Source organism: Equus przewalskii, chromosome 15 (genome assembly GCF_037783145.1).
Source record: "Equus przewalskii isolate Varuska chromosome 15, EquPr2, whole genome shotgun sequence".
NCBI classification, from domain to species: Eukaryota; Metazoa; Chordata; class Mammalia; order Perissodactyla; family Equidae; genus Equus; species Equus przewalskii.
The window spans coordinates 31,155,979-31,182,974 of record NC_091845.1 but is presented as its reverse complement, the minus strand read 5'-3'; the positions used below and the strand labels follow the sequence as shown (position 1 = coordinate 31,182,974).

Below are 26,996 nucleotides of genomic sequence, written 5' to 3'. Positions count from 1 at the left end.
AAATTGTCTATGCTTCTTTTAAAATACCAGGCTTTTCCATTACTTGTTTAGAAGCACAGTTTACATAAGGTCCATATTATTAATATATCAAAATTGAAAGCTATATTCATTGATGAAGGAAATAATAATGTTACTTTTTAAAGGCAAGTTCTATTTAGGAATGTTGATTTTAACATGGAGGAGAATCTGAAGTTACTTCCATAATAGAAAAGGAAAAGAGATTGCAGTAAATTATTGATTAAATACATGAAGATTATTTTCTTTGTAGATGTCTCAATGGTAAAATTATATTCCCAGGCCATGGGGATGTTCTGGTCTTTTGGGGGAAAACGGGGTCTGGCATAATAGAATGTAGGAGATAGGACTGAATGTGATGTGGTAATGAGACTGGCTTGACCAATGGTGAGCTCTGGGGAGGTGTGGGAAGTAATGTGGGGTGGGCCAGTGAGGCAAGGCTCTGGAGGAACTGGAAGATCAGGAAGAGAACCTTGGACTTGAGGGTGAATTGTCACTGTGGTTTTTGGAGGGGAATGTGACAAAAGTCGAGCATTGAGGACTTTGGACTAGCCCTGATGCAGGAATGTTTGGGGTGGTAGAGGGGATCAGTGGGGGAAGCTGAGGTAGAGTGGAGGTAGACTGAGCCATAGAGACTAAGTTAGTCTCTGTCAGTCATTTAGGCATGAAGTGAGGAGGGTCTGGTTAGAAGGCTACAACAGGAAGTGGAATGTAAGGGACAAATCCAGTAGTCATACCATAGGCTGAAACATCAGGGCTTGGTAAAATCCAGGTTCTAGGGATGGAGGTGTGGGGGTTGCCAGCTATCCAATAACAATTATTAACATTATTATTATATTAGCAATTACTGTAGCTGTTATAAAGGCGGTTTCTATTCCTACAGGACTTATTATGCCCCAATTCCAATAATTCAGCTGGTTCATCCCATTAGTAATTGCATTCATCCATTCTTCCCCATTGGTGCTAAGCACTTATGAGGTGTTAGAGAGACTGGGCTTGGCTCCAGGCATACAGCACCGACTAAGACAGTCCTTCCAGTTTGGGAAGGGAGGCAGACATGTGGCATCTATTAGATTCAGTTAGTACACAGGGGCTCAAGGTGGGAGGGCAGGGAGTTCAGGAAAGGCTTCTTTTAAAAAATATTTGAAAATTTTTATCATGATATTATATGTCAATATAAGCCAAATAGTGCCACAAGTTTTATACAAAATGTAGTCTTTTGATACCTCTCCATTCATCTATTCATACTGTCAACTCTTAACTGTTTCTTCTCTCTATTTTTTTTTTTTTGAGGAAGATTGGCTCTGAGCTAACATCTGTTGCCAATCTTCCTCTTTTTTTTTTCTCCCCAAAGCCCCAGTACATAGTCGTATATCCTAGTTGTAAGTCCTTCTAGTTCTTCTATGTGAGATGCTGCCACAGCATGGCTTGACGAATGGTGTGTAGGTCTGTGCCCAGGATCTGAACCAGTGAACCCCAGGCTGCCAATGTGGAGCATGCAAACTTAACCACTACACCACTGGGCTGGCCCCCTGTATTTTTAAATAATATCTCTTGAGTCATCAACTTTAGACATTATCTACTGATTTCTTATTACAGTAGACAAGACCTATAGCTCACTTATACATCCTACTTCCTCTACTTCATCCTCCCTAGATAATTCTCTCTCATTCTTTCTCTTTCTCTCTTTTCCTTAAAATCCATATTCTGTGTTTTTCCTATTGTGACTAAGTAAATACTGAACACAACTGAGTCAAGTGATGCTTTATGATTACCTTTCCTTTCCTTACACAACTTCTTTATATTTCTAGAGTCAATGACTGTTTTTAAATTATCTGCTTTATTTTCTTTGAATCTAAGTCTTCCTACATCTAGGAAAGGCTTGGAGGTGACATCTGAGTTTGGTTTTGAACAATGAATCAGAGCTTCCAGGCCCAGGAAGGCATGGGAACATGCTGGGCATTTCTGCTCGGGGCCCCGCTCCTTTGTTCCCTGCTTTGATGAACTCTCCAGTTGGCCGCACATGACCACCCCATCAGACCCTATCAGCTCTGTATGGGAATTGGTGTTCACCTTTAAAAAGTCCCAGGAAATCAGGCCCTTACCTACTACACATTTTATCTTTTCCCCAGTTTTATTGAGAAATAAGCATACATCACTGTATAAGTTTAAGGTATAGAGCACGATAGTTTGATTCACATATACTGTGAAATTATTACCACAACAGGTTTAGTTAACATCCATCATCTCATATTGATACAATAAAAAAAAGAAAAATTTCTCCTTGTGTTGAGAACTCTTAGCATCTACTACTCCCTTAACTTTCCTATATATCACACAGCAGTGTCAACTTCAGTCGTCATACTGTACATCACAGCCCTCATACTTATTTATCTTATAACTGAAGTTTGTAACTTTTGACCACCCTCCCCCAGTTCCTGCCCCTCCGCCCCCCACTTCTGCTAACCACCCATCTGACTTCTTTATCTGAGTTAGGTGTTTTTTGTATTGTTTTGATTAGATTCCACATGTAAGTGAGATCATACAGTACTTGTCCTTCTCTGTCTGACTTATTTCACTTAGCATAATGCTGTCAAGTTCATCCATGTTGTCACAAATGGTAGGATTTCCTTGTTTTTCATGGCTGAGAAATATTCCATTGTGTGTATATATATACACCACTACTTCTTTATCCATTCATCCATTGATGGACACTTAGGTTGTTTCCACATCTTGGCTGTTGTAAACAAAGCTGCAATGAACATAGGGGTGCAGATATCTTTTAAAGTTAGTGTTTTCCTTTCCTTTGGATATATTCCCGGAAGTGGAACTTCTGGATCATATGGTAGTTCTATTTGTAATTTTTTGAGGATCCTCCATACTATTTTCCATAGTAGCTATACAAATTTACAATCCCACTGACAGTGCACAAGGATTCCCTTTTCTCCACATCCACACCAGCATTTATTATGTCTTGTCTTTTTGATGACAGCCATTCTAACAGGTGTGGGGTGATATTTCATTGTGGTTTTAATTTGTATTTCCCTAATGACTTGTGATGTTGATCATCTTTTCATATAGCTGTTGGCCATCTGTATATCTTCTTTGGAAAAATGTCTATTTAGGTCCTTTGCCCATTTTCTAATTGCATTATTTATTTTGTTGTTATTGAATTATATGAGTTCTTTACATATTTTGGATATTAACCCCTTATGAGAACAATGGTTTACAAATATTTTTTCCCCTTTCGTAGGCTGTCTTTTCACTTTTTTGGTCATTTCTTTTGCTGTGCAGCTTTTTAATTTGATGTAGTCCCACTTATTTATTTTTGATTTTGTTGCTTGTGCTTTAGGTGTGATTTACACACTTTTCTTATCAGTCACAGTCAAGCTGCTTTTATTCCCTCTTCTTGGACTCATGGCTTCATGGAAAGTACTCAACAAATAATGGCATGCCTGTGTGTGTATGAACATATGAAGACATGCATGTACACACATGCTTATACAAACACTTTAGATCTTTCATTCTATAATCACTTAACAAACCCCATAAGTGTGTGGGAACTGATAACTTATTTAGTGAATCCATCTCTTAGAAGTACAGATGGGAGTAATTCCTGAAAAAGATGAGAATAACTTTCACAAATCTCCGTTGGCTAGAGGAAATAGAAATTATTTTTTGGTTTAGCTGATATTTATAAAGGTTTCAATTTTCATAAGCTTCAACAAATAACTCATTATTCATATAAATTCTGTGATATATTTTCCTAAGTTTTTGAAAAGAATATGAACTCTCTACTATCAACAGGTGGATTATCTGAATTACAGTTGATCTTTATAAAATATTATTTTCATTAGGCTTGGTGATATCATCCATTCTTAAAATCCCCTTTTTGACATTTTTCTTGATCTCTAATCACTTTATTCCTACATGCAAGTCTAGTCCAGCAGGGAAGACCTCTTGATCTAAATTATTAATAATTATGGGTCCTTAAGAAGTATGCGCCAGAAAGACAGCAATCTGAGAGAGAAAAGACAGTTCTATTTAGTTTGTTGATTGGATTACTAAGAGATTTTATGCTATTTAGTTCCAGCATAGAATTTTATATGATGTAATCGACTAGCAAGGGGTGAAAGAATGATTCAAAGCATGAATTTCCAGATTTTACTGACTGAAAGCAATATGGCTTTATACTGGTGAAATAACTATATTCTATGAATATACACACACACCCCCACCCAAATGCATGCAATAACAAGTTCTTGGTTGTCCCAGCTCTTTTTTGATTTCTCATGCCCCTATTCTCTGCCATTACTGTAGGAAAGATCTGAAGATAATTCATTTTGTCAGTGTAGAAAGAGGCTGCGTCACTAACAGTGCATAGCTCTAGCCAGCACCGCCTTTCTAAAAGGAAATGACAAACAAGAAACCACAATTTGATAACCTAGCAATCCTAAAGTATATCTCTTTGCAGAATTTTAGAACCTCATTTTCCTTTTGTGCTTCTAAAATAACAAAGAATGGGGTTTTAAGACGTTTAGTTTTGTGCCTTTTAAAATAATTTTTCACATGTTAATTTTAATTTCTCAATAGGAAATCTACTTACAATGACTTTATTAATCTCTATCAGCAACATATTGTGTTTTCTAAGTGGTGTAAGCAGAGACTGAAATAGTAATTTTATATCCACATGGTCAGGAGAAGTAATTACTTATTACTACTGTATCAAAAACAATTTCCCCAGGAAAAACAAATCACGATCAGTCCTTACATGGAGCCGGGGGAGTCAAAGAAGGGAGATTGGGGCTGCCAAGCTGTAGCTCTTGGCTGAACCAAAGAAAGGAAAGTTCCTTTTAGGAGCATCATCATTATACCTGTTCAGCAATTGATCCCCACCTCCCAATTCCTACCAGCATCAAGGAACCCATCTCTTCGTGAAACAGTGGCCCCATCTTTCTCGTGCTAATCCTCAAGTCACCCTTTCACTGTGCCCTTTGAAATCCTTACTGCTGAACAGTAGTTATGCCCTCTATATTTTTCTAAGGGGCTTACACACCTTACCTTAACTGAAACCTGGCTTTTCTCTGAGACATTCCTTCTCCTTCAATCTGAAGTTGAAGTTCACTTATGAGTTCACTTGTGCGTCTATGGCCCCCTATTTTGAGGCCACTGGGCTGGGTAGCATCGGGAGAGTTTGTGCTTTCAACTCGAAACCCTATCTTCTTTGAAGCCTGAGGCATGGCATAGACAGGCTCTTCTACCCTTTCAGCATCATTCATCCCCAACTCCCTCCTCGGTCACTCCTTCTACCCCCTCAGACACACAGGCACCAGCCCATATACACATTCCTGAAAAACACTGGGCCCAGGTTCACCTTACCTTCTGACGTACTGTTCGACACCCTAACAGTCCCTCAACGTCCTTTCCTTCAAAAGCCCTCCCTTCCTCTTCACCCCGTAACTCCCTCACACGGCCACATCCTGAGATTTAACATCGTTACCCTGAAATACTTAACTTTTAAAATTTGGAATTGCAAGTTATTTTTTATTATTTAATCACAACATTCTATTCCTTAAACTGTCTGGCAACTCCCTCCAGTTAAACCCTATTGGCAACTTCTTTTAAATATGTTCCTCCCAGGGATGCAAGAGTTTGGGTTCTGGAGCCAAACTGTCTGGGCTTGGATTCCAGTTCCACCATTCACCAGTTACATAATCTTTGCAGTTACTTAACCTCTCTGTGCTTCTCTTTCCTTATTTGTAAGATGGTGATAACAATACATCTCTCATATAGTTGTTAGGATTCCATGTTTAAACACACGTAGGCACTTATAATAGTGTCCAGTATATAGTAAGTACTCAATACACATTAAACATATAATCTTTTTGATTTTCATACCATGAAATGCACACACTTGAAGGATACAGTTCACTGAGTTTTGTCGATTTCATACACCTGCACACTACACCCCATCAAGATACAGAACATTTCAATCACCCCAGACAGATCTCTTGTGCAGCTTCCCAATCAATCTCAGCACTCATCCCTCTCAAGAGCAACCATTAATTTCTTTCATCTTAGATTAGTTTTGTCTGTTCTTTGTACTTTACATAAATGGAATCACAGTAAATGGCTTCTTTCACTCAGCATAATATCTGCGGTTCCTCAATGTTGTTGCATGTATTGGTAATTCATTCTTGCTTTGCTGAGTGTGCCCCACTCTGTGAATAAACCACAATTTGATTGTTCGTTCTTTGGTTGGACATTTGGGTTAGTTCAAGATTTTGGCTATTATGAATAGAGCTGTTGCGAAATTCGGATTTGTGTACATATACTTCCATTTCTCTGGTTACACAACAAGAAGTGGAACTGCTGGATCAAAGGGTAAATGTTTAACTTTATGAGAAACTTCCAAATGTATTTCCAAAGTGGCTGTACCACCTTCCATTTCCACTAGAAATATTTGATGTTGCTTTACATCTCAACAACGTTTATTATTTCTTGTCTCTTTTATTTTAGCCATTCTAGTGAGTGAGGTAGTGGTAACTGTGTTTTTAATTTGAATTTCCCTGACTGATGGTATAGAGGTTTTCTCCATATGCTTATTTGACCCATTGTATAATCTTTGTGAAGTGCTTGTTCAATTATTTTTGCCTCTTTTTTTTTGTTATCTGTACTTTTGTTATAGAGTTGTAGGATCTATTCTAGATGTAAGTCTTTTGTCAGATATAGGTATTAGGAATACTTTGTCCCAGTCTGTTCATTTTCTTAATAATGTCTTTCTCATGAGCAGTTTTAAATGTTGTTGAAGCCCATTCTGTCAATTAATTTTAATGCTTTCCAGGTCCTAAGAAATCTCTTAAAGTAGCTTTATATTTTTAGTATTTAAATTCAGCTCTATGATTCACCTCAAATTAATTTTTGTGAATGGTAAGAAGTATGGGTTGAGGTTCATTTTTTTCTTCCATATGGATACTCAGAAGTTTCAGTTTTTGAAAAAAAGATGCTCCTATCCCTACTGAATTGCTCAGGTGCTCTGGTTGAAAATCAATTGACTATACATGTGTGGGTCTGTTTCCGAACTTTCTATTTCCGAACTTTCTATTTCAGTCCAAATTTTCTATTGGTATCCATGCCAATAACACACTATCTTGATTATAGTAGCTTTACACCAAGTTTTGAAATCACAAGGTATAAATTTTACTTTTTGAAAATTGTCCTGACTATTCTAGGTCCTTTGAATTTCCACATAAATTTTAGAAGTAGCTTATTAATTTCTGCAAAAAAAAAAAAAAAAAAAGCCTGCTATGATTCTGACTGGGATTAGATTGAATCTAAAGATTTACTGAGAGAGTATTGGCATCTTAACAAATATAGTCTTCTGGTCCATAAATGTGTCTCCATTTATTTAGATCTTCTTCCACTTCTCTCAGCAATGTTTTATAGTTTTCAGTATAAAGGTCTAGCATATATTTTGTTAAATTTATTCCTGAGTACTTCATATTGATGCTATTGTAAATAATTTTAAAATTTAAAATTTTCAATTGTTTATGGCTATAATACACAATTTATACAGAAATATCTAGAAATACAATTGATTTTAGTCTACTAACATTGTATTTTGTGACCCTGCTAAACTCACTTATTCTAGTAGGTTTTGTTTAGTTTTTGTAGATTCCTTAGAATTTTCTACATAGATGATTATGTTGTCTGCAAAGAGAGAAAGTTTCACTTCTTCCTTTCCAATCTGTACATTTTTTATTTCTCTTTATTATCCTCTTGCACTTGCTGAGACCTCCAATACAACGTTGAACAGAAGTGGTCAGAGTGGACATTCTTGCCTTGTTCCCCATTTTAGGGGGTAAGTAGTCAGTATTTCACCATTAAGTATGATTTAGTTGTAGGTTTTATATCTATAGAGGCCCTTTATCAGGTTGCAGAAATTTCCTTCTATTCCTAGTTTGATGTGAGTTTTTATCATGAATGGCTAACGAATTTTCATCACATGATTCTGCATCTATTGGGATAATCTTACGATTTTTTTCTCCTTTATTCTGCTATGGTGATAAATTATATTGACTAATTTTCAAATGTAAGACTAACTTTGAATTCTTGGAATAAACACCACTTGATCATGATGTCCATGTTCATGAATGATACTGATTTTTAGTTTTCTTTTGGGAATTAAAATGTCTTTGCTGATTTTGGTATCAGAATTATGCTGGCCTCATTTTCTTAAATGAACTGAGAAAGGTTCCTTCTCCTTTACTATTTGAAACAGAGTGTTTGAAATGGGTATTATTTTTTCCTGTAAATATTTGGTTAGAATTACCTATAAGGCTAGCTGAATCTGGATTTTCTTTGTGGGAATGTTTTTAACTACGAATTCACTTTCTAAAAATAGATACAAAGCTATTCAGATTTTCTGTTTCTTTTAGTATCAGTTGTAGTAATTTGTGTCTTTAAAAGAATTTTCCCAGTTCATCTAAGTTATCAAAATTTTTGGCATTAAATTGTTCATAATATCCTCTTATTTTCCTTTTCCCCACTTTCATTCTTGATATTGGCAATGTGTGTGGTCTTTTTCTTTTGATTAGTCTAGCTAGTGGTTTATCAGTTACCAAGTCTTTTCAAAGACCCAATTTTTGGTTTCATTAGTTTTCTCTATTGTCCATTTTTTATTTCATTGATTTATTCTCTTGATTATTTCTTTCTGCATACTTCAGATGCTTCATGTGCATCCCACAAGATTTGGTACACTTTATTTTCTTTACCACTTAAATTAGTTAAAATATCTGTTAAAAATATTTTCTAATATCTTCTATAATTTTTCTTTGACTTACAGGTTATTTAAAAGTATGTTGCTTTATTTCCAAGTACTTGGGGATTGTTCAATTATCTTTTTGTTATTCATTTCAATTTAATCCCCTCGTAGTCACAGAACATACTTCGTATGATTTCAATCTTTTTAAATTTGTTGAGATTAATACAGCCTAACATATCATTCATATTGGTGAATATTCAATGTGCATTTTAATATAGTGCATATTCTGCAGTTGTTAGATGAAATGTTCTAGAAGTGTCAAATAGGTCAGGTTGAATGATACTGTTTTCCAACTTTAAGGATTTTCTGTGAATTTCTGAGAGGGGAGTGTCGAAATTTTCATCTATAACTGTGTATTTATCTTTCCCTCTTCAGTTCCATTAGTTTTCGTTTCATGCATTTTCAAGCACTGTACTAGGTGTGTACACATTTAGAATTGTTTATATCTTCCACATGATTGAACTCCCTTATCATTATGAAATATGCCTCTTTACATAATATTCCTTGTCCTGTAGTCTACTTTGTCTGATATTAATATAGCCACTCTAGCTTTTTTACGGTTAGTGTTTGCATGGTATATCTTTTTCGATTTATTAATTTTTAACCTATCTCTCTTTAGACAATATGCACTTCTTATAAACAGTATACAATTGTGTCTTGCTTTTTATTCAATCTAACATTCTCTGTCTTTTAGTTGTTTTAGTCCATTTCCACTTAATGTCATTATTTTTGATCTGTCTGAGTTTAAGGCTAACATTTTTCTATTTGTTTTCAATTTGTCCCATCTATTCTTTGTTGAGTTCTCCTTTCTTTTGGATTGAATATGTTTTTAGTGTCCCATTAATTTCTTCAGTTGGCTGATTAGTTACTTTGGTTTTTTTTCAATTGTTGCACTAGAGTTTGCAATATGAATCTTTAACTTATCACAATTTAACTTGGAGTAATATTAGAATATCTCATGGATAAGAACCTCATAAAAGTATACTACCATCTCCACCATTCTTCATGTTATTATTGTCATGTATTTTACTTCTACATCGTTATTATTTTTGCTTTCAATAATCAAATGCTTTTAAAGAAATTATGATACAAATAAAGAATCTTTTAGATTTACCTACATATTTACTATTACTGGGGCTCTTAATTCTCTCATTTAGATCCAAATTTCTACCTGGTACATGTTTTTTCACCCTGAAGAACTTCCTTTAATATTTTTGCAGTGCAGGTTTGCTAGCAATGAAATTTTCTCAGCTTTTGAGTATGAAAATATTTTTATTTTGCTCCAATTTTTGAAGAATATTTTCACTATATAAAAAAGGTTCTAGGTTGATAAGCTCAAAAATTTTTTTCCCCCAGAATCATGCCACTGTCTTCTTACTTTCATTGCTTCTGATGGGAAGCTGGTGATATATTTTATATAATGCATTTTTTCCCCCTCTGGCTACTTTTTAAGGTTTTCTTTTTATCATTGATTTTCAGGAATTTAGTTATGACACACCATGGTGTGATTTCTGTGTATTTTTTAAATATCTCTTCACTCTGGCCAGAACTCAATATCTCCCAGCCCTGTGTGTCACAGCTGCTTATTAGGTGTTCTATTCCCAAGGACTGGTCTTTGCTTGCTTCATGGGGTCCAACGTATACACACACAAAGATTCAAGAGGACCCTGATGCAAAGTTTCAGAGTTCCTTCTCTCTGATACTCTAACCTACAAATTCCAGCTACCTCAGTAGTCCTTAATACCAATCTCTGTCTCTACTCAGCAAGATTCTGTGCTCTGTCTAGGCTCCCATGTCTGTACTGCAGTCCACAATGGGCCTTCAGAAAGCTTGGGAATGTAGGACTTAACTCATTTGTTTCTCTCCTTTTAAAGTATGTTGCTTGTTGTCTACATGGTTGAAAAGTGTTATTTCAAATATCTTCTCAGGTTTTATATTTGTTTATAGCAGGAAGGATAAGTTGGTACCAGATATTCTGCCATGGTCAGAAACTGCAATCTAAACAGTCCTATAAATGTAAGTGCCTACCAGACATTTCCCCTGTTGGTAGCACATCTATTGGCTAATTCCCAGGCCTAGATTAATTCAGTGCCATTTTCTCCATTTTTCACTTGGTTTTACTCCTGAAGTATTTGTTATATTGTCCTCCTCTTCTATTTCCTTGCTACTACACTAATTCAGTCTTACATGTCTCCCATCGACTTCTGCATAGTCTCTTAATTGGTCTCTCTATCTCTAGCTCTCTCCATTCTGACATTGTACTTATTTTCCAGAATACAGACTATATAATGAAACTTCTCCATGTTAAAATTTTTAAAAAAAATCTCTAATGGACTTTTAAAAAACTCAAACTTCTCAAGACAGCTTTCAAGGTCCTTCATGGTATCATCTAGCCTTCCTTTCCAGCATTGTAATTCTGTACATTCCCATTATACATCTCAGTTCAGGGATCAAAAGCAACATAAACTTTCATGCTTTTGTTTTGAATATTCACAGTTTAGCACAAATATCTCCACTACAACAATCCCCAACTTGACTAGACAAGTCTGATATTTTCCTTTGGCAGCATTTGGTTCCTAAGACTAGTCTGTTGTTTCCTACAGCCCATTATCATTAATCATTTATATGTTTGCCTCCTCTGCCTATTTTAATCTCCTTGATGACAAACACTGTGTGTCATTCACCTTTGGATTTATATTATTGGGCACAGACCTTGGCCTACATTGGCTCAATAAATATTTGTGAACAGAAATAAACTGTAAGTTCATAAGTTTATTATGACACCATCTTCACAAGTTAATAAACACTGATTCATTTCAAGTAAAATAAAAACAATATCAACCAACATTAACTGAACACTTATTATGAGCTTGGTACTATTCTAAGTAACAACTTCTTTAATCCCAGCAAATTCTCTATGATGCAGGTTCTATAATTGTCACCACCTAACAGATGAGGAAACTGAAGCAGAAAGAGATTAACTGATTTGTCCAAAGGCCCGTAGACAAGAAGTGACAACCAGAATTTGAATTCCTACAATCTAGCTCTAGAGGCCACACTTAACTCTAACAATATCCCACCTGTTCATGTGATTTGAAAATAGAGTGAACCTAGAGCTAGGTAATCATCTGTTTTCCAGAACAAGCCTATGTTTACGTAGTTGTTCCTATTTCACACAACCATTCAGGGTCAGCAGAGAAAGGCATGGAACTGCTCTTCTTTTCCCAAATCTCCTCAACACACATATTAGACTGACAGATGAGTAGAGAGAGAAAAACAGGTATTTTTAAATGATATGCACATGGGTGAGATGAAACACTTATAACCCTCAAATAAGCACCACAAACAGGGGATTCTAGGTTAGAAGGACTTCATTGAGAGACATTCTCTAATTGTATCTTAAATTTGTATCTAAATGGTCTTGTATCTAAAAAATCTACTTCCTCCATCCCTGTTCATTTGATGGCACTCAAGAAATTACATACTGTTAAAAACTCAAAACTTCCAAATCATTGGCTCCGTGGGAAAAATGACCTTTGAGGGGAAATTTTAAAAACATTATGCCACACTTTCAGTTTATAATAAAAGCTGTAACATATCCCACTAGGGTTGTGGTTCAAGAAAGTATAACTCCTAAACAGTAATTTTATCTATTTAAATGAGAAACATTGGGTATTTGAGTGGTAAAGGTTACTGAAAGATTTTGGTATTGAGATTTATCATATTTCTTCATTATATCTCCAATGAATGATTAATTCTCAATGATATCTCCTATCTGTATCTGAATTTCCTATTCAAATGGAATTAAACTGACTGTGCATTAATGTATACTTCGGTGGCAAGACATTGGTGTTCATCTGATACCACCACTGACTAATTGAAATTAAATTAAAGAAGTAAGATTGATTTCTTGACTAAGTGGCTATTGTTTAACCTGATGGTTATTAATTTTTAAAACTGTTCTTGTCATTGAAAACCTAAGTTAAAAGTATAAATTATTGTAATTTAAATGTTAAAGTGAATCCTTCATAATTCAGAATAATATAAAAAACAAAATTTTTTATTTGAAAGGTTGAACATTTAGAGGTAACTGGAACAGTCAGTGGCCTCTAAATAAATATTCATATTGGTGTGGCTATAAAAGTATTAACTTTATTTGCTGCCTCTGGCTATGTAAAGGCCTTAGCTAAAGAACGAAGGCAAAGTGGACCATTTGGCAATTATATTCTAAATCAGGGGGTGGAAACTATATGCCTAGAAGGCACAGGCAGATAACTTAAGTGAGAGAAGCAGGAAGGGTCTGCAGACACCACATTCCTTATGAGTGGGGAGGACTCGACTTCACAGGAGAGCTGGAAGCACCATTAAAAGTGTGCAGTCGCCACTCAGCTCCAGCTGACTGCTCGCTGAACAAGAAAACAGACTCAACGTTAACTTCTGATTTTTTTTAAAAGAGGTCAGAAATTCAGGAATTTTATGTGAAATCCGATTTACAAATGTTAGCTGAAGCGCTTTTAAAATATTACCTTTTGAGGTTGACCACCAAAATATCTACAGTTTCCCAAAAGTAGAAGGAAGTAAAGAGTGCTTTGGTAAAAAGCAGAGAACCGGGGCCAACATCACACAAACACCTAGGAAGACCCCAGGGATGGCATTTTGAATGGGTGGAACGCTCTCCGTCACCTTGCTGCCCTCTGTAGAATATCCCCTGAAACATGACTCAGCTTTAATTCAGTAAGGGCTCACTGGGAATAGACTCCATGAGCAGTGGGAAGACAAGAATTGCTGTTGGATTGGGAGGAAAGCGAGGGGAAATGAGAGCAAGTTTTAGAACTGAATTTCTTAATATTTGTTTGAATATTCCTAGACATTTCTGGAATCTCCAAGCACATCTAGAAAGCTTATATAATTTGTCCATGATAAACTCATTATTTTATCTCCTATGTCTGGATGCATATTAAGACTTGCCAATCCATTTGACAAACACTCATTGAGCACTTACTGTGTGCCATATACTGACAGGGACTAGGGATAAAAGCCAAATAAGGCGTGCTTATAGTCAAAATGGGGAGACAGATAAGTAAACAGATGATTAAAGTGCAGGGTGAAGAAGTGTTATGAGGATTATGAATTTGTGAATGGCAATGATGAGCTGTACTCAAAAGATCTAATCCACAGAGGAGTAATCATGGAGGGCTTCCCAGAAGCAGCAGCACCTAAAGAACAAACAGGAGCTATAATCCTTATGGAGGGCTTAGTCTATTCCAGGGATTGTTCTAAAAGCCTTATGTTTATTAACTGATGTAAATTCCCACAACAACCTTAATAGTTCCTCATATTATCCGCATTTTATAGATGAGGAAAATGAACACAGGAACGTGCACAGAGTCACATAACTAGTGAGTATCAGAACTCAGATGCTATGCTCTTAACTCCTACAGATTCTTTACATGTTTATATTTAACAAAATATAGAATAATCAGAACATACTACAAGTAGTTATGATTTGATGATTTCAGTGGGATGTGGAATACTATAGAAACAAATACCTTGTCTTTGCTTATTGCTTAGCACTGTCTCAAATGTAAGTGAGCAATTCTTTCTAGATTCAACCACATTCAGAAGGAAAGTTCTAGATATGTTGTGACTGTTTTGCTTTTTAAAATTTAGCATGAACTAAAGTCACCTAAAGAGACCAGTTTGACTTCACACTAGGATCTTTTTTTAAAACAACTGCATGTAACTTGTGTCTGCATCTCCTTTCTTTGACATTCTCTACTGAGTAATCTGGCTGGGGATGGGAAAATGAGGCAGATAGATGAGTTTTGGAACACTGCCCCACAGGAGCTATTATGTTTATTTTTTACTTTTAGTTTAAATAGTACATTTCTTGTGTCATTAGATACTTGGTGCTGCGCATTTATTAAATATGAAAGATCGTTCGGTCAGCTTCACTTCCCGTCTCAGCAAGGTTTACTTGTGATAGAAAGATAGTATTTCATTTTCAAATACTGTATTCCCACAAATGCCACTGGATGAAGGGTACACTGTGTGTGAGGATTACAGCCACGCACAGAATGATCAGATTCAATTTTAATAAAATATCCGGAAACTTCACAGTTTGCTAATTGACAAGAGTGACTGAACTCACAAAAGCAAGGTAATAACAAATTTGATTAATTAACCACACACAGAATAGTGTATTGGTCTCACATATGATTTAACTCTTGGAAACCACTAACACTGAACTCTAAACAATCTTAGAAGAATAAGGAAATCAATATCTAAACATGTAAGAGCATGAATAAAATTTTATTTGTAAGGTATTTCCTTAATGTCTTAGATGATTTAACTTTAATAACTGAAGCATTTGAATTTAATCTTTAAGCATTTATGAATATTTAGTACAAAATGAATTTTTAAAAAAACTCTACTGAAAACAGAAACCATCAACTTATTCCACAATCCAGTTTCTATCTGTTCCTGGGCTGCCAATTTCTAAGCTTCTCAGATTCAAAACCTCAAGCTTATCCTTGACTCCTCTCCTCATATCTACTCCAACATGAAGCCCAGCAGATGTGCCTGTTGAAAGAAATGGTCAGCATGCACACAATGTCCTCACCTTCCATTCCCTTAGCCCACTGCCCTGCCTCCTTCTCAACACACCAGAACTTCTCAGTGAAGTTGCTAATGGCCTCCCGATGGCTCCATCCCCCAAATACTTTCACGTTTTGACATTCTTCCTTACTGCACCGTCCATTGTTTCCACGACACACCCCTCTACTTCACATCACTTTCTCATTGCTGCTCTGTCTCCTTCACAGATTCTTCTCCCTTTGCCCATCCCTTATACTGGGTAGGCCCTTGCATTTCCTCCTTTGGTCTCTTTTGTTGTTGTTGCCCTTCTCTACTCTCTCTGCAGGCAATTTCATCCATTCCCATGACTTTAACTACCACTTATATGCTGAAGAACCCCAAATATCCAGACCCTCTCCAGGACTTTAACATAGATGTACCTCCACAATTCTCAGTCTGAATGTCTCAGAGACCCTTTAATCAACATTTCCATCTTCCCTTTCTAAACTTGAAATTTCTCCTAGATTCTATATATTGATTGCATCATCAGTCATCTAAACTAGAAAGCTGAGAGTCATACTTGACTTTTCCTTTTTCTTCATTTCTAACATCTAATTAATCTTCAATTAAGACTTTTAGTTATCTTTCAACTCTGTTCCTTCCTCTCCATCCTAATTTATATTTTCCAACTTTAGGACCTCATCACTTTTACCTAGATTATTCATCTACCTAATCGTCCATCCCATCCATCCATCCATCCATCCATGAAGCCATCCATCCACCCATCCATCCATCCATCCATCCATCCATCCATCCATCCACTTACATACTTGTTGAGTGCCTAGGAGGAGCCAGGTATTGCTATAGATACTGGAAATACAAGGGTGACAAAATGAGACAAAACTCCTGCTCTCATGGAGACTACCTTCTAGTGACAACTGCAGTGGCTTTCTACCGGGTCCTGCTGGCTTCCAGTTTCATCCTTCCCACCCACCCTCCAAAGTGATGTTCTATCTAACATGCAAATCTCACTATGTCACCCCCTTCTATTGTAAGCCTTTCAGTAGCTTCCTATCACCCATGAGATGAGTCCAGGCTCCCTGGCTAGACATACAAGGCCCACCAGGAGGTTGCCCCTGCTTACTTCTCAGCGTTACCACTTCCCCACTATTCTGGTCTCTCTTCAGCAACACTGGATTACTGGACTTGCCTGCCCACCTCATGTAGATACTCTTAATGTTGCTCCTTTGTTCTAGGAACACTCCCCTCACTTAAACTGGTTGACTCCTTCTCATTCTTCAAGGCCCAGTTCAGGCATCCCCTTCTTCAGAGGGCCTTCTCTGACCACTCCCTTTGTGCTCCATAGTCCACTGTGGTTCCTGCTCTCACAGCATGTACCACTTTATATGGGAAAGGTCTGTTTACATATGTCTTAGCTCATTTGACTACTACTGCTACAGCCCTAGTCCTCATTAACTCTAATCTAGGTTATTGCAAATGTTCTCCTCATCTCCACTTTCTACTCCTTCTAAACCATTCCAAATATCACTACTAGATTAATCTTCCCAAAGCGCAGAACCGACTGTGTATTCTTCTTCGAATCAAAAGTTTAATGGCTTCCTTTTCTCTACTATCATGGTTCCCAAAGAGTGGCACATGCACCATTTGTGAAGTGATTTCAAATGGTGCATGGGCACGGCATTAAATGACTCTGGATCATAGAATAAAAAATTCCCTTTAGTAGTTTTCTTTTCATCCTAACCATGTCAAAGAGAAAGCTTGGACATGTTTCCAACCCTTGATAAACTCTTTATAACAAAGAGTAGGCCTCAGGACAGATCTCTAAACAGGAAAACAGTACTTAGCTGGACTTTAAAACATTGTTTTCTTTTCAGTTATTGTTGTGGTTACATTTTATTTTTGGAAAGTTACACTGGTTTTCCATTTGTAACTGTGATATAAAGTTTTCTTCTAAAATAAATTTCCTGGGGCCAGCCCAGTGGTGCAGCAATTAAGTTTGAATGTTCCGCTTTGGCGGCCCGGGGTTCACCGGTTCAGATCCTGGGTGCAGACATGGCACTGCTTGGCAAGCCATGCTGTGGTAGGCATCCCACATACAAAGTAGAGGAAGATGGGCATGGATGTTAGCTCAGGGCCAGTCTTCCTCAGCAAAAAGAGAAGGATTGGTGGCAGTTAGCTCAGGGCTAATCTTCCTCAAAAAAAAAAAAATAAATAAATAAAATAAATTTATTTAAGCCCCCCGCAAAAGTGAGCTGATTTAAAAAACAGTATTAAGTACATACTGGGACAGGTAGTACACAGACATGGTAAAGTCATGAGAGTAGCACTGACATGACTGAAGTTTGAGAAAGACTTGTCTGTCAAATGAGGCCCAAGCTTCTTCACCTATAACCTATTGCTCACCTACTTATACTGCTTTAGGTCTTTACTGCTATGCTGCTTTAGGTCTCAGAGACTACACAGATCTCCCAACCCATTATCAGGCTGCAGTATTGTAGGACTTTTGTTCCCTTAAGGCTATGGTTTTTTTAATCAGGCAACAACGAGCAATCATTTTCTGTTCTCTAAATATGTACCAGTTTCCGGCCTCCATGCTTCCACTTGTGCTGTTCCTTCTGCTTGGAATATTCGGTTCCCATCTCTACCTATTGAAATCCTACAGTCCTTCCAAATCCATGCTAAGTGCAATCTCCTCATGAAGACTTTCCTCATCCTGCAGTCAGATGGACTTCTTTCCCTTTCACAAAACCAATAGCACCTCTCTCTCCACTGTGCTTCCTATCACGGTTTTGGTAGTATTCTAGATGTTCAAATAATTATATTCGCCCACCTAGTCAATTTTAAACTCTTTCTTGGGACAGAAAGGAAGAACGTGAATTTTATTCACTTTTTATACCACCATGGTAGTTAACAAAGTGCCTTATACACAGAGTAAGCCCATAATTAATATTTGCTGAACTGAATTTAGTATTTGAAGCAACATTCACGTGATACTTACAATTTTGCGCTTGATCATGAAGAGTGGGATTTTTGCATGAAGAGGGGTTGAGGACAGTTCCTTATGGACGGTTGATAAATACAATCTTCTTTTGATGTTCCCTAAATCAGTAATTCTTAAGAAACAGAGAGGAGAGAAGAGAGAAAAATTCCCATCAATGTAATAACCACTTCTTTGGATAATCATCAAAATGATATAATTTATCATATAGGCCCTTTCCAACAGGGAGATCAAACACAGAATTTAAAAATTGCCCTTTTCTTTCAAGAAGTAATAAAATTTCTTCCTTAAATTCAAAGTGCTCACAAGTCTGAATGTATAAATTCACTTAATATGCTAATTTATTTCAGTACTCTACACTAGATTTCCACAGTCTTCTAGCATATGAAAAAATTCAATTTATATGAACTGAGAAACTGCTAGCCTTTAATAACCATACTTGCTCCAGCCCCTTAAACTTGTGTTATCTTGGGACATACTGTCACCTACTAAATAAGAAAACATTATGGGTTTCTTTCCCTAAAAATGCAGCTGTCATTTTATATAGGCTCTTAGTCTGCTTAGAGACAGACACAAAACACTGACTGTCGGTTTCACTTCCTAAGCACATATCTTCGAGCCAGAAATATAATACACAAGTTTATTGCTCACTATTCAGGTCAACCTGCAGTGACACCAAGGACATTGAATTTGAACATCTTTAATAGATTTACACCACAGTCATGATCACAAAGATTAGGTCTGCTTCAAATTGATAGAGGCTCATTTTTATGTTCTGCTTCCTTTAGGTCTCAGAGGTAACACAGGAGGCTTAAAATCTCCAGAGCTGTCTCAGGCTGCTATACTGTAGAACTGATGCTCCCTTAAAGACTGTCCTTTTGCTGGAGAACAGTGATTTTTTCCCCCATTTTTAGCAACTTTGTCTAGATGTACTAAGTGCTAATTTTCTACAATTAGCAATCCCCCCAAGGAGACAACATTTCATTCAAATACACTGCTACCAATATTTATAGTGCAATTAATAATTTTTTAAATCAACATAGCCTTTTCTATAGCTCTTCCTTGCCTCCCCTCCCACTTTTCTAATTTCATTATTTCCTTCCTCTAAAATACTCCACATATTTTTCTGTAGAAAAACTATCACTGAACAATGTTGAAAATAAGTACAATAAAAATTAGGTGAGATGATTTCAGAGTATGCCCCAGACCTAAAAATTCTACCCTACCTGCACTAGACAATACCATAAATTCACTTAAAAAGCAATAAAGCCTTTCAATCCATAGTCAGAGGTAAGGTTTCAAATGCAAAAGTGTTAACACTACTTTAGTTTTACACTTAGATGTAGAGGTAAATGCGGTATAATATTTGCCCCAAGGTACTGTCTCCAAAGTGGGATGAGCACATGGGGAGGAGGGGTGATAGACAGCCATGCACTGAAGTGCAGAAGCAAAATATTAGAACTAACTTTCACCTCATCCTCTTAAAATGTTATTTTTGTGCATGTTTCATTATACAGTAGTACAGAAATATATTTATATATTTTTGAAATAAATAAATGTACCTATGTAGTTGGTGTGCTCAAACATTTTATTAATAGGATTCAGGATCAAATATGTTTAGAAAGCATTGTCATAAAGCACGCTAGTAGGTCTCTTCTGTAAGAAGTTCTGATTAGGGCATAGAAAGAAAGACGATATAGAGATTCTGGGAAGGAAAAGAAAACAAAAACTCCCTTGCCTCAAACAGAAAGTTTCATTGTATCAACCAAAAACTCATTTGAGACACAGTTTTATTACAGGCTTGCTTTACTTATAGGGATAAGATTATGTCATTTTTATTTGAATTGGTAAGGATCAAAGTCCAAAGTGAGGAAGATTTGAGTATACTACCACTTTATCGACATACGGAACAATAGGAACATCCATTCACTCACACGTTCAGCAAATACACTGAGCTAGACAATATCCTGGGATACATTGAGGAACACAACTGTGAAAAAGGCAAGGTCCCTACCCTCCGGGAGCATCTATTTTAGTGGAAAAGGCAGGTGAAAAAAACTATAAAGAGACAAAACAAATGCCAGTTACCCTAAATGCAATGAAGGAAACAAATAAGAGATTAAACTAGAAAATGTCAAGAAATGACCTAATTTAGTAAAGCCAGTAAGGCTAGGATCTAGTAGGTAAGGGAGGCACATGAGGTGGAAAGGGTAGGCAAGAGCCAAACCACGCAGGGCTTTTATGTCAAGGTAAGGGGTTTATAAATGTCTTGTTCACAATAGAAAGCTATTAGAGGTCAACATTCTACCTTGCATGATGAATAGATATCATAAAAATAAATAATTATGATGCCTTTTATTTCTCTTTGGGGCTAAAATTTTTGTAACTGAAATGCACAGGTTTTAGTGTACAATCTCATGTGTTTTGATAAATGTATACAGCCATGTAATCACCCCACCAATCAAAATATAGAACATTTCCATCACTCTAGAAAGTTCCCTCCTGGCCCCTTCTAGCCAATCCTCACTCCTGATTTCTATTACCATGGGTAAGTTTTGTCTGTTCTTGAACTTCTTATAAATGGATCGGTATAGAATATATTCTTTTGTGACTGGCTTCTCTCACTTAACATGATGTTTTTGAGATTCATCCATGTTGTAGCATGTGTCAATAGTTCTTTTTTTAAATTGCTAAGTCTTGTATGGCTATACGACACTTTATCCATTCTCCTGTTAATGGATATTTGTATCCAGTATTGGCTTTTTATGAATAAAACCTGTATGAACATGCATGTAGAGTCTTCCCGTGGACATGTATTTTCATTCTTTTGATAACTAGGAATGTGATTACTGGGTCGTTGGGGAAGATATACACACAGCTTTATACAAACATTTCTCCAAAGTGGTTGCAGTGGTTCTACAACCTCACCAACGTTTGGTGCTATCAGACTTTAATGTTAGCCAATTCTAGTGGGTATGAAATGGATACCATTGTGATTTTGTTTGTATTTCTCTTATGAAAAGTGATATTGAACACTTTAAATGTGTTTACTGGTATATCTTGTGAAGTATCTGTTAAAGTCTTTTGCTCAATTTTTATTGAGCTGTTTTCTAATTATAAAAGTTATTTATATATTTTGGATACATGTCCTTTGTCAGATATACGTATTGTGAATATTTTCTTGCCTATTATCTTCATGGAATCTTTTTTAACTTTTTATTTAGAAATAATTTCTAACTTAGAGAAAAGTATCAAGAATAGTACACAGAAGACTCATATACACTTTATCTAGATTAGCTTATTGCTTAATTATGACTTTTGATTGACAGAAGTTTTTAACTTTCACCAAGTCCACTTTATCATTATTTAGATCAGTGCTTTCTGTATCTTGAAGAATACTTGCTTAGCCCAAAGGTGGAAAAATACTTTCCTATGTTTCCTTCCATATCGTCATAGTTTTAGTTTTTACATTTAGTCTATGATCCATCCCAAATTAATTTCTGTGTATTGTACGAGGTACTGGGTGTGGTTCTTTTCCTTCTTGTATGTTTATCCAGTTGTCCCAGAACCACGTCTTTAGACTCTCCTTTCCTCATTGGAAAGGGTTTGTTTGGCCCTTGCTCTTCCATACAAATTTTAGGATCCACTTTTAATTTTCTATAAAAAAGTTGGTGAGAATTTAACTTAGATTGTGTTGAATCCAGAGAACAACTCGGGGGAGAACAATATTGAGTCTTCCAATCCACTTACATGATACATCTCTCCATTTTTAGGTCTTGTTTAATTTCTTTCACAATGGTTTATAGTTTTCATTTTAGAAGTCTTGCTAAATTTTGTTTTTTGACATCATTGAAAATGAATTTTAAAATTTCATTTACCAGCCAAATGCTACTAATGTACAGAAATACCATTGATTTTTGTATACAGACCTTGTTTTCTGTGGCCTCACTTAATTCACTCATGAGTTCTACTAGTTGTTTTGTAGATTCCTGAGGATTTTCTACATAAACAATTATATCTTCAGTGAACAAAAACTTCCACTTGTGCTTTTTTTCCTTTTTCTTTGGTGAAGAAGATAGGCCCCGAGCTAACATCCATTGCCAATGCTCCTCTTTTTGCTTGAGGAAGATTAGCCCTGAGCTAACATCTATGCCAATCTTCCTCTATTTTGTATGTGGGTTGCCACCAGAGCATGCCTTGATGAGTGATGTAGGTCTGTGCCCAGGATCTGAACCTGTGAACCTGGGTTGTCGAAGTGGAATGTGCTGAACTTAACCACTACACCACTGGACTGGCACCACTTGTGCTTTTCTTCAATCTCTTTATCTTCTATTTCTTTGTCTTGAATTATTGCCCTGACTAGGACCTCCAGCATGTACTAAACAGAAGTCATGAGAGTAGAAAATCTTGCCTTGTTCCTGATCACAGGGGGAAAGTGTCCATTACATTTCTATTAAATATGATGTTAGATGTAGGTTTCCTTTATCAGACTGAAGATGTTCTCTTCTATTTCTAGCTTTTTGAGTTTTTTAAAAATCATGAAAGGGTTTGGAATTTTGTCAAATGTGTTTATTGCATTGATCGAAATAATCTTATTGTTTTTCTCTTTATTCTGTCCAGATGTTGAATTATGCTGACGGATTTTCAAATGTGAAACCAACCTTGTATTCTTGGTGTAAATTTCAATTGTGCTAGCACTTTGTTGAGGATTTTTACACCTATGTTCATGAGGCACATTGGTCTGTAATTTTTTGTAACATCTATATCAGGTTTTGATAGCAAAGCTAAGCTAATCCCATAAAGTGATTTGAGAAGTGTTTCCTCCTCCTCCATTGTCTGAAAATTTGTTAAAAATGGTTCTAGTTATTCTTTAAATGTTAACAGAATTCATCTAAGTCTGAAGTTTTCTTTTTGGGAAGATTTCGGTTACACACTCAATTTCTTCAATAGATTACAGGGTTATTCAGATTTCTATTTTTTCTTGTTTCAGTTGTGATAAATTGTGATTTTCATTTAAAGTTGCTGAGTTTATTGCTGTAAAGTTGTTCATATTATTCCCTTTACTATTTTTTTAACATCAGTAGGATCGGTAGTGGTACACCCTCTCTCATTCCTGACATCATGGTAATTTATGAGTTCTCTCTTTTTTTATTAATCAATTCTGCTATGGTTTATCAAGTTTATCTTTTTAAAGAAACAACTTTTGGCTTTGCAAAGTTTCTCTATTCTTTGTTTTCAATTTTATTGATTCCTGATTTTATTTTTATTATTTCTTTCCCTCTACTTACTTTGGGTTTAATTTGTTCTTTCCTCCCCTTAGCCTCTTAGGATGGAAAGTTAGATCAATAATTTTAAACCTTTCTCTTTTCTCATACAAACATTTAAAACTATAAGCTTTCTTCTAAGCATTATGTTAGCTGCATCTAACAAATTCTGATATATTGTATTTTAATTTTCATTCAGTTTGAAATATTTTCTAATTTCCCATATGATTTCTTCTTTGAATCCTGGGTTACTTGGAAGTGTGTTACTTAATTTCCAAACAGTACAGTCTTATCTCTATATTGCATTGCTATTGATTTTTAATTTAATTCCAGTGTGGTCAGAGAACATACTTTGCAAAGTTTCCTTTTTAAAAAAAATGTAATAAGACATTGTAGGACCCTGCATATGACTGGTGAATGGTCTATATGCACTTGAATTTCTTTGATGCTAACATTTTGAAACTTTAAGCCATTAATAAGCGTTTTCCCTTAAGTCTAGTCAATATTGATCTATCACCTATTGATCTTTAGGACATTCCTTCATATTTCTTGGCAATTGTGGCACCTGGATCACAATTTTCCTCTTCTGGCATAATTCTGGGTGACTTTAAACGTTCACATAGAGAGCAAGATTTAATCTAAACCTAATCCTCTTCCACTATGACAACCAATACTTCTATTCCATTTTAGCAACTTGGAGGAATAGTCCTATTCTGTAGCCCATCATCACTAAGAGCTACTCGACTTCAAGATCTCCTATTCACATTTTTCTGGTTAATTCATTCATTCAACTAACATTCAGTGAACGCCTTAGCAGTATAACACAAGGTACTAGAGACACGGAAGTAGCTGAGATGTGGAAACCATACTCCAGTGTTGGGGGTGAAAATAACCATTCTTAAGTAGCTGCTTTTAGCACATTTCATAGACACTATCTTATTAAGTCTCACAACAATGCTTCACTGCAGGTAGTATATTCATTCTCTATTTTGTGGATGGGGAAGCTAGACTCTAGAAACTATGGAAGCTACTAGTACATGGATGTACAGCTAGTAAGTAGCAGAGATAGGTTTAAAACTTGTCTCTTTGAAATCCACTAAGATTTCTGTGATACAACTATATGTCCGCTACTATACCAACCTGAACCTCTTTCATTCATTCATGCTGAGTGACCACTGTTTGTCAGACACTGTGCTAGAAGTGACAAGAGTGCCCTGGTTTCTGTCCTCGCAGAACCACAGCCAAATACTTTCAATAGAATACTTGTTTATCTGATGAAAACCATATACTCTATCACTTCCCCTCCCTTGTCTCATTCTTTCAGAATGATTTCCTGCTCCATCTTGGATTCCATTCTGGATCCAATCTTCCAACAGATCACAAACATGTGCCTTCTAACCATGATCACATGTAAAGCTTCCTGAAAGGATGATCTCAAAGCTTGCAAGACTGGAGTGAAATCTGCTGGAATGTGACAATTAATATAAAGAAGAAAACCTATCAAGCATCAGAAGGTTGTTTTTAAGCATATAATCAGAACAAGTGACTTAGACTTCAGTACCTGATGCATATGTTCCCCAAAGGAAAGGTATTATTATTAAATATCTATTATTTACTAAACATTTTCTATATGCCAACACTGTATTAAGCACTCTATATGCATTATCTCACTTAATCCTACAATAAACCCTACAAGATATCTGATATTATTATCTCTATCTAACAGATCAGGAAACTAAAGCTTAGTAAGGTTAAGTGACTTTCCCAAAGTCAGACATCTAGCAGAATCCAGATTTAAATCCTTTGGGGTAGGTAGTGCCTATAAATACATCCATAGTAGGATAATCTTTGCTCCTGGGAACAAAATATTTAATATTAGATGGCTAAGACTCCAACCCTTCACAGTGTTTGGAAGCACAAAGCAAATGTTCACCTTTGTCTGTTTGTGTACACGTGTGCTTACCTTTTTTCCATTGACAAATTCTTCCTTTAGATTTATTAAAAAACTGATCAAGTTACCTTACAATTAAAAGCTCAGGGGCTAACCTTATTTTCCTCATTTCCATGTTCCTGGGGGTCACTTCACTGTCTCACCATAGGCCTCATACACTTACTCACAATCCTCTCAGTTATTAGTGAGGACCCCTGAGAATCACTAATTGCTCCCTATCCTGAACATCTGGGCTTCACCACTCCAGTTAGCTGTCACATCCAAAGTCACTTTCTTACTGGTTTCAAATCTGTTTCTTCTTTTGGTTTTCTACAGCCACAATGCTACTTCAGGTCATTTCTTGATTTAAATACCCTCCCTTACTAGTCTCTCTACCTTCAATCTTTTATCTCTCAGTCTATTTCATGTAGAGCACCCACAGAGACTGAATGTCACCCTTTGGCTCCAATTTCTTCTTTGGTATTCTATAACCTAAGGAGTAAAGTCCAAGTTTCCTGTCTTGTTATTGAAGGGTCTCCAAAATCTGACCTATAGCCATTATTCCAATATCACCTTTCACCACATTCCTCTATGCACCCTCTGCTCATGTCAGACCCCACAAAACAAAGAGTGCAAGACTAACACTAGGGGTTTTCAGACACACCAGGAGAGAACATCAGAATTGGGGTGATAGAAAGAATGGAAATGTAGAATAAAGCCAGGGCTGGTTGTTGGGAATCTTAACATGAAATACCACAAAGATCTCAGTAAGGGAGAGATCAAAATGGGAGAGGAACATCTAGATCCCTACGATGTGCCAGAACCTGCACACCATTTCACCAATGTTAGCTCATTTATTCTTCCCAACAGCTCTTTGAAATAGGAATTGATATTCACATCTGACACTGTAGTGAGAGGCTCAGAGACATCAAACCACTTGTTTAAGGTCTCAGAGCTAGTATGTGGCAGCGCCCGGAATCCTCAACAATAAAGCAAGAGGAATAAATTGCTCTGACAATTCCAGAGGGTGGTAGTTGGCCTGGCTTACTGTTTGTGAAAGGTTGCATGCTTACTAGGAAGGAAAGGGTAAGAGGCCTGAAATCCATTCCACCCCTTTACTAAAGGGCATTCCAGAAGAGAAAGATGACCAGCCAAAGCTTCTTGTAAACATGACTGACCTTCTGGCAAATACACTAATGGTATGTATTAGGAGGAAAGTCCTTATTAAAATGCTTTTTGCAGGATGTACCTGATCTGTCTAGGATTGTTTATGGTTAACAAACCTGAATTCATGCACTTATGGGGCAAGGCTCCCTGGAAAATGTCACATATGCTGTTAAGTGTAGCAGCTCCCTATGTGAGTGATAC

At 36.4% G+C, this 26,996-nt stretch overlaps 1 protein-coding gene across 21 annotated transcripts in view; it reads right to left on the bottom strand.

Moving 5' to 3' along the window:
* The window catches only part of CFAP20DC (CFAP20 domain containing), a 228,225-nt gene that overhangs the window by 120,542 nt on the left and 80,687 nt on the right, over window positions 1-26,996 (bottom strand). For all 21 annotated transcript variants that reach the window (XM_008519896.2, XM_008519873.2, XM_070576991.1 and 18 more), the window contains one exon: window positions 18,435-18,549. In XM_008519896.2, the coding sequence (XP_008518118.2) occupies window positions 18,435-18,549 (115 nt within the window). The remainder of the gene's footprint in view (window positions 1-18,434; window positions 18,550-26,996) is intronic.